General features: G+C 43.1%; 1 protein-coding gene and 1 pseudogene across 1 annotated transcript; one reads left to right on the top strand and one right to left on the bottom strand.

The window, feature by feature from the left end:
• Positions 1-3,555: 3,555 nt before the first annotated feature.
• LOC123395494 lies at positions 3,556-4,980 on the bottom strand (annotated as a pseudogene).
• A 1,709-nt stretch (positions 4,981-6,689) lies between these two features.
• Positions 6,690-8,598, top strand: LOC123396368 (NAC domain-containing protein 73-like). The gene is made up of 5 exons (XM_045091322.1): positions 6,690-6,742; positions 6,839-6,848; positions 7,571-7,751; positions 7,857-8,334; positions 8,535-8,598. The coding sequence occupies exons 1-5, from the start codon at positions 6,690-6,692 to the stop codon at positions 8,596-8,598; spliced, it is 786 nt and encodes a 261-aa protein (XP_044947257.1).
• The last annotated feature ends 572 nt before the right edge of the window (positions 8,599-9,170 follow it).

Below are 9,170 nucleotides of genomic sequence, written 5' to 3'. Positions count from 1 at the left end.
CCGCCCCGGCGCCGGCACACACCGCCGGCTCCCTCGCGTGCCTGTACTATTATGTTGGCTTAGGTTACATCATGTGTCTACCCCCGCTGTATATGAGAGACCTAGGATATAAGTGTTATGTTTGGACACGACTCCATATCCTACCTAAACACAATACAACTATAAATCCAACTGTAACCTACATTATACACAATATTCGACACAACTCTAACATTAAAGGTTTCACTAAAAGACTACATACAGATTGAGCTCTTTTATGGTACCCTTAAATAAATATGGACCATCTATTTTAGCGAATCAAACGGCTCAGGTTAGTCTGTGCTGCTCCTCAAGGTGAGCAGTACTAAGTTGTACTGCACCTCATGCATGAGCAGTATTCACGACATCAGGGGTAAAATCGGTTAATGGTCAGTTAGATAATTTTTATGGCCACCGTGTTGTTTGGTATCGCTTCGACCAGGACGACGGCCAAGCTAGCTGCTGGACAATCTCATAATTGGCTAATTGCATCCTTTGAATTCCTAATCCCTTGTCGTCGGCTGCTTGCGAGCCGCCGGCAGATTCATTCGATGGCTACTTGGCATCTAAGAGGGCAGCGGCATGACGATCGAGATCATATGGGACCGGCAACGAAGCATGGCAACTATGGCGAAATGGCCGCACGATGCACAACGGCAAACTCGGAAACAAAAAACGATTGATGGGCTAGGAGAAAGACAGAAATACCCTCATGATCGTAATTTACATCAACGGCCAGATTAGATCTATACTGCTCGCCGTTATTTAGTAGTATAAGGTACCGTAAAAAGGCTCTACAGATTTATGTAGACATATTTTAGAGTATAAATTAATTCATTTTGTTTCGTATGTAGTCCTCTAGTGAAATCTCTAAAAAGATTTATATTGAAAAACAAAGAGAGTAGTAGTGAACAAATTAAAACAACTCGGATAGTGAAGTGAAACAAATTAAGTGGTCGAGAACCGAACCAGATCAGCATATGGTACTAGGAGAGTTCCAATGTTACTCTCCAGAAATCCAATAGCTCAATAGCTCCATTTCTTTAGATGCCTGACTGGTTGTAGTAAGCCTGGATATGGCTCCATACGGTTTGCTCCATCGGAGGAAAGCCGACTGGATTTGCTATCAGTACAGACGGCTTAACACATTGTCGGCAAACCCTATTTGACGTTGCCCAGTTAGGCCTTATTTTTTCTGTTTGAAACTTTAAAAATAACTAGCGAAAGAGCCCGTGCGTTGCAACGGGAGAGAAAATAACACGTACTCTTAACACAATAACCACGACTCTAGACCTTAATAGGTCTACGTCTTTTAGTTTCAAATGACATCACATTTTAAAGTCCCCCTCTCTCTCTCTGAGAGAAAATTCAGTACGTTCAGTATGCTTAGTTACAGAGGAAATATATGCCAACTCAATGCATATTTAATTAACAAATCAAGAAATCAAAGCATGAAAGAATATTGCGTACATGTATTCTAAACAATTTAAATTTATGTCATGTGAACTTATATTATTAATGAACATATAATAAGTAAGCATGGATATGATCTTACTTGATGTTTCAAGTTGCATGGTCTCTCTCCTCCTCGGTGATGCCCACAAATATTTGCATGACGATGAAAATAGCAAAGTAAGTTTTATTAACTAAGAGCATCTCCAACGGCAGCGCAAAAAATCCGCGCCCAATAATTCTTTTAGCGCGCCACTGTAGCAGTTTTGCAGCGCGGAGACCGAAGCATCTCCAACAGACGCGCGCTAGTGCGGCGCCCAATCCGCGCCGATCCAGCGGTCCCATCTGCAGCCGCTCAGAGTTTGGTGCGCGCGCAAGCCGGCGCACCAAATATGCTGCGCGCGATAGCGTTTTTAAGCGCGCGCCCAGAAATTTTTAGCGCGCACAGCGTTTTGCAGCTTCTGCTGGAGCAGCCCGGCGCCCAAAAAACGAATATTTTAGCGCGCGGAGCAGTTTTTAGGCGCCTGTTGAAGATGCTCTAATGATAGCATATGCATAAGAGCATTATTTTTGTCTTGCTGATTTAAGTGTATGCATTTGTAATCAAAGTAAAGTCTTAATTTGGTTGCAAACATATTAGATAGCTTCATCTAAAACAATAAATTTGTAAGTACATGCATGCCAAATGTTCAAGATTGCACACCAACATCAATATACTTAAAAAAACAGTTTAAAACAATATGAAAAATCAAAGCTAGGCCATTGATTTACGTAAAGTTTGTATAAGCATCATTGTTCAGTTTTTTATACATTAGAAATATTTTTTTTGCGGGTGACATCAGAAACATTTTATATATAGACGTTGAATATTTTCAATTTCATGGTTAACATTTTTAAAACATATTTAGTTTTGATGTCTATTTTTTTTTGTACGCAGTCTACATTTTTTGTATGCATCATGAACATTTTTTATATACATGTTTGACATTATCCGAATATACGATTAACATTTTTGAAAAGTTATATTCTTTATGTCTACTTTGTTCCATACACATTGTATATTTTTGTATATGTTTTTCTTATACATCGTAAACATTTTTCTATGCACAATGAAAGTTTTTTAAATAAATGATGAATATTTTTAAAATAAAAGAAAAATATATTATTTATGATCCCTACGCATTGTACATTATTTGTATATATGGAAACTTTTTTATTTATAAGTTTGACATTTCTTAAATTCATGATTAATATTTGTGCAAAGTTTATGCCAAAAGAGGAAAAAATAAAAAAACATAGAAGAACTGAAAAAAGAAGAAAAAAACAAAAAGAGAGAAAAGGGGGAGAAAAAGTGCTAGAACCAAAGATCGAACCTAGCTCTCCTAGCACTATGCCTCACACATGGTAATGATAAATTACGGTTTCAAGCTTTAAAAAGGATAGCGTACAACGACTTTAACAGGAAAAAAATCTAAACCATTTTTTTTGACTTATGGGTGACATAGTGGGTAATTTAAGCCAACTTCGAGGTCAATTTAAATGACGTACCACAGAAACAATATGTGCTTTATTAATAGAAAGAAAGAAATAATATAGTAAAGATATAAGATTATCGTTCCACCTCCTCCTCCACCACTTCCGTAAAATTATACATGCTTCCTTTAATTGTCTTGGTTTGCTTTTTTTTCTCGAGTAGTATATAGAATTGAGCCTTTTTTTCTCGAGTAGTATATAGAATTGAGCCCATAGGGCAAGAAATCAACATTCATTCCTCGCCTCATTGTAAATCATATTCCGGTTTTCATACAAGATTCAGTTAGATAGTATTCAATCACGTATGTTATTGGTGTCATGATTTGACATGTAGAATTTTATATAAAGAAAACTCTACGGTTTTAAGTAACTTGCTGCCTGTTCGATATCAGTTTGCTTTTGACTCATGTATGTATTAATCCATTCATCTAGAAAGCTACTCAAATAAAATCTTATAGGTTTGTTTATTATAGATCAAACTTAAGCTCTTTATTCAATCCAAGTGCAAAAACTTAAACAGGGGTGGCAAAACTTATAAACTCTTCATCATATCTAAGGTGACGATGTTGATGCATCCTCCGGCATCAATGCTTGGTAATGCTTCACCAAACGACGCAGGTTGATGAACACCGACCTGCCCTCCCGGACGGCCTCTCTCGCCGTCGCCGCGAGCGTCGCCGCCCTCCTCCGCCTCTCCATCGCCTCGTCTCCCCCGCCCATGATGCTCCTCACCGCCTCCTCCACCACCCCTCGCTCCACCACCGCCACCTCCACCCCCTCCTCCTCCGACCACTCGACCCCGACGCCCACACCGGTGCCCATCGAGTGTACGGCCAAGGTCTGGTTCAGGAACTGGTGCGCAAGGTGCGGCCATGTCACCATCGGAAGCCCCGCCGCGACCGCCTCCATCACCGAGTTCCACCCGCAGTGCGTCACGACACCGCCCACCGATGCATGGGAGAGGACCAGCAGCTGCGGCGACCAGCCCCTGATCAGCAGCCCGCGGCCGGCGACCCGGGCCTCCAGCTTCTCGAGGAACCTGTCGACCTCCTGGTCAGTTTCCGGGTCGGCCTTCTCCGGTGATGATGATACCACCCAGATGAACGGGTGCCCCGACGCCTCGAGGCCGAGCCCGATCTCCACACCTGCTTCGGGTCCGCGTGCACGATGCTGCTCCCGAAGCTCACGTAGACGACACAGGACGGCGCCTTGCCGTCGAGCCATTGCATGCACTCGTCGGCGTCAAGGGCGGGCGCATTCCCTCTCGCCGCAAGCGCCGCCGCATGCTTGTGACGGTGGAAGAGTGACACCGGACCAACGGCCCACACCGCGACGTCCCTGACCTCCACGCAGTCAACCACCGTCCCCGGCTCCAGCTCAAGGAAGGTGTTGAGGACGACACCGTCGACGTCGGCGCACGCCCCCTCGACGGCGTACGCCAGCTTCTCGTAGGAAGGCAGCCGGAGGAACCCGGGGGGCGGCGGTGGGCATCTTCACCTCGACCGGCTCCTCGGGCATGAAGTGCCAGTAGGGGTCCATGGCGGCGTAGGCGTTGTGCATGGCCGCCGCATGGTGCTCCGTCCGCGGGCACATGAGGCAGTAGGCAGACATGCCGAGGAAACTAAGCCGCGGGACGCCGAGGCCGGCGGCGAGGCCCGCCGTCCACAGGTGGCAGATGTCGGACACGATGCACGTCGCGGGCGGCGCGTGGGCGCGGAGGTGCCACTCCAGCGGGTCTCGGAGGCGCGATGCGGCGAGGAGGTAGGCGGCCTCCTCGTCCAGCGGGATCTGGCCGACGTCGTCGGTCCCGGCGAGGTCGAGCGGGACCTCCACGAGTCGCACCGGCAGGCTAGACGACTCGACCGCGGGGCGGAGGCGCGCGGCGTAGGTCGGCGTAACGACGATGCTGGCGAGCGCGCCATGGGAGACCAGCTGCAGCGCCGCGTCCACTGCCGGGATCAGGTGGTCGTGGTGCATCAGCGAGAGCCAGAAAAAAATTCGATGGAGCGGGGAGAGAGATGGGATCGGGAACGACGGGTACGGGAGATGAGGATGCCGACGTGCGTGTGGGACGTGCGCTCCAGGTCGTGGGTCTTTTTTTCTTTTTGCTTTTTTCAGGGTGAGGATGGGAGGAAGCCGTGGGTGGGAGGAGTGATCGTACATGGGAAGAAATCGATAGCTGGGAAGGGATCGACGGGGTGAGAGGCCTGGTTGAACCATCACGACGGCAGATTCTCCTTTAATAGTATAGACTAGCAAAGGGGTCCGTGTGTTGCAACGGAAGAAAAAAACCACCATCTTCAATGACGATGACCATATTATGTTCATCATCGCATGATTTCGAAAATTTATTCACAAATGCAAGAAAATATTTCTTCTTTTAATTTTATTCACAATTCACAAGTTGAAACAATGTTCATATTTTTTAAAAAATCTCATGGTTGTCAAAAAACTTGGTAACTCAAAGAATTATTCTGAATTTCAAGAAATATTTTTTAAAATATACTATAATATTCCGATCCACCACGACAATTAATTCTTCAAAATTCATTTAGGTATATAATGAGAAAGACTCCGAAGCATTACTGTTTAACTGCATTCATTCAATCATTCGTGAACATTTTTACAAATTTGGGAACATTTTTAAAACCGAAAACATTTTTGACTATTTATAAACATTTTTTTAAATTCCAATCAATATTTTAGATTACGAACTGTTTTGAAGTATTTTCTTGTGAATTGGCGAATAATTCATTATTTTAATTATAAAATAATTTTGTAATTGCATTAAATAAATTTCTCAAAATGATGGACTTTTTTTTGATTCACGAATGTTTTCTTCAAAATTAAGATTTTTTGAATATGCAAACATTTTTACAAAAATCCCAAACAATTTTTGAATTTGCAAACATTTTTTGTTTTATCAAACATTTATGTAATTATAATTTTTTGAATTGCGAAAGTTTTTTCCATTTACTTGAATTACAAAAAATAAAAAGGAACAGATAAATAATATTTAAAAACTAAAAAAACTGGCCCCCGCCCATGGGCTGGCCCAAATGGGTGTACTGTTTATTTTCCAGCGAGTAGAGCGTAGTATAGCTGGTCTATATGTTTTGGCCGGCCCATGCGAGGATTCCCTACAAAAGTTTTTTATAATTTATAATATTAGAAATTTTAGAGGCAATTTTAGTGACGCACCACAGAAACAATATGTGCTTTATTAATCTCTCCCTAATAATAAAGCGCGGAGCGCTTCTGCCGTCCGTCGTGGTGTTTTTACAATAAAACCGTCATGTTTCTGGTAAATCAACCTGTAGTCCCTTCTTAAGTGGATCTGAGAAAACGCTTCATTGTTTCAAAAAGCCCCCTACATTTGTAAGAATTTCAATCGCGATCCTTTGTTTCATCTTATCCACACGCTCCATCTCCAACACCGACGAGGTGAGGGCGGCGCGCTGGCATCGTGGGGCTGCATTCCGGCGAGGAAGGGACAACCGTAGGTCAGGGATGGACGGTTCCCTTCGTTTCCCGACCGAATCCGGCGACAGCTTGAGGTTCATCGAGCTGGAGCTCGCGGGCGCGGCCATGGCTCCATGTGGCGGGGCTTGCTGGTGGCAAGACGAAGAAGGAGCACGGCGGCAGGGTGATTTGAGCCTCGTGGTGGACCAGATCCAGCGAGGGGAATGTCGGATTCGTCGGCTGACGGCGTCGGCAAGGGGTTCAACGGCGGCCAGAGGTAACTCGCAATCCCCGCCCCCCTTCTGAAACTTCGGGGAGATCGAAAAATATTACTGCTGCGTGTAATGAAATAGTTGTTTCTTTTTCAGTTCAGGATTGGCTCGGTCTGAGTCCTCTCCCTCTCGCCCTGTGTGCCAGTTTATACTTAGCTCGCTATCGTGCTTCCTTACCTTTTCGCTTTTCGTTGAACTGGTCCTCTAAGTGAGCTGATGTATAATACTTTGTTGGGATTCATCTTGCAATGGAACCGGAGGAAGTGCTCCCTGTTCATCGAAAAAAAACTATGAAACCAATAACCTATGCCTTAGTTGGATTTGAAAAGTCGGATCGGCATTGCGGTCGTATTTTCCTTTCTTTCCAGATGTAATAGTTGGTTCAGACCATCTTTTCTTGAGATAATCAAACCAGATAGTTCATACAACACACTTCTTTTCACAGCAAACATGTTCAGGAAAGAAAAGCAAATCAGACTTTGATGGATACACGGAGGAACACGCTCATCTAATCAAATCGGCTGATTCTCTTCATTTTTTATTCTCCAAATCTACAGTTTGCTTCTACATTTTTTCAAAGGACGACAGGTGAAGGAACAAGAGTTCATGTCATAGATAATTGGTAGTCTTAGTTAAACCATATAACATATAGTTTCCGTTGCAACGCACGGGCCCTTTTGCTAATGGTTCTCCCCCTGTTCCCGGTTGCATCTCATTCTTGTTTTCATCATTTGTTCCAAATATATATCAATTCGGGTGATAACTCTGCACACACCATCACAACAAGAATACGCGACCCTCTGTTGATGAAGGATCCGTGCTTTGTATTGCAGGTTTTATCACAGTGGCCAGGACTCCCTGTTGGTGTTAAGTTTGATCCAACTGACCTCGAACTGCTTGAACATTTAGAAGGAAAGGTTAGCAGGGCAGCATCCCATGTACTAATAGATGGTTTTATTCCAACCATAGAGAAGGCCGAAGGAATCTGCCATACACATCCGGAAAATCTCCCTGGTACATGATTCTTACTTAGACTTGCTATGAGGGCCTTCTGAATTAAATAGTTAGATCATACTATGCAGAGTAAGTCATCGTTAGCTAATTCATATATGTCTGCAAGTGTCAAATTATACGGAATCGCCAGTCATTTCTTCCACAAAATATCAAATGCCTATGATGTTGGCAAGCGTAAACGTCACAAGATTAGCCACAGTGACCACACTGTTTGTGATGAGAATCTCACATGGCACAAGACTGGAAAATCCAGATCTATCTTAGATAATAACGATGTCATAAAAGGGTGGAAGAAAATACTGGTTCTTTACAAAGGTTCTCGGAAAGGAGGTGGCAAGGCAGAAAAAACTAATTGGAGAATGCATCAGTATCACCTTGGGGTAGATCAAGATGAAAAGCAGGAGAAGCTTGTTGTTTCCAAAGTCTTCTATCAGTTCCCATCAAATGATGATGGGCAGCCCCTAATTTGCAGTGGTAATAAAGAATATGATTCATTTCCTGGGGAAAATGATCCTACAACCCCAATAACATACCCTGCGCAGACTCGTCGCCCAAACGGTAGCCCATCCGAAACCGAGATCAGGTACATATATTTTTTTAACATAGGTACATCTTTATTGACCAATGTGAAAGCTTTTGTCTAACTTTATGGATCATAGGAAGCTTCAGTTTTCCTATATACATACATTGAAATAAAATCTTATGCACATCCAATGAACTCTGTTTGTAGGATTCCTTCTCACAGCATTTAGTTAATAGTACTGATCTGTGGGCGAATTACAGGAATCCCTTGAAACAAAGCCTTGCAATATTGGATCCCACTGTTGCAATTCCTTCTCAGTTGTAGGTTCAGGCAGTAAATGTTATACTTCACAAAAATTAACAAGATACTCCTACTACACAGGAGAATTTACTCCGCTTGCAAGAGTGCATCCAACAGTCTCACAAATACTGAATATTATGTACTCTTTAACAATATTATGTGCTTGATTATGATCCTATGTATTGGTTGAGATTATTATGTTGTTTACTACCTATATTTTTTCTTGTCCGGTGCAACACACGGGCATTTGTACTGGTAGGTAAAGAAGTGCGACGCTGGGATTCGAACACGCAACCTCTTGCGAGGAAGAAACTGAGCGCCCACTAGGCCATCGCGGTCGATGTGAATAATATATTCCTTTTTTGCTTTTTATCACTTTCTACACCCAGTTTTATCAGCTTGGTTTTGGGAAGGTTCTAGAAGCATCCCAAACCGGCGTTTTCGAAATTTTTATTCTGTTTCAGCGGGGTTTATTCTATTTTTTTCTTAAATTTGTGGAAATTGTTTTAAAATTCGTGATTTTTTTTAATTTAATGAAACTTTTTCAAGTTCAATGAACTGTTTCAAAATTTGATGATTTGTTTTCAAAATCAATG

The sequence above is a fragment of the Hordeum vulgare genome, chromosome 5H (assembly GCF_904849725.1).
Source record: "Hordeum vulgare subsp. vulgare chromosome 5H, MorexV3_pseudomolecules_assembly, whole genome shotgun sequence".
NCBI lineage: Eukaryota > Viridiplantae > Streptophyta > Magnoliopsida > Poales > Poaceae > Hordeum > Hordeum vulgare.
This window is presented reverse-complemented; position numbering and strand designations above follow the sequence as displayed.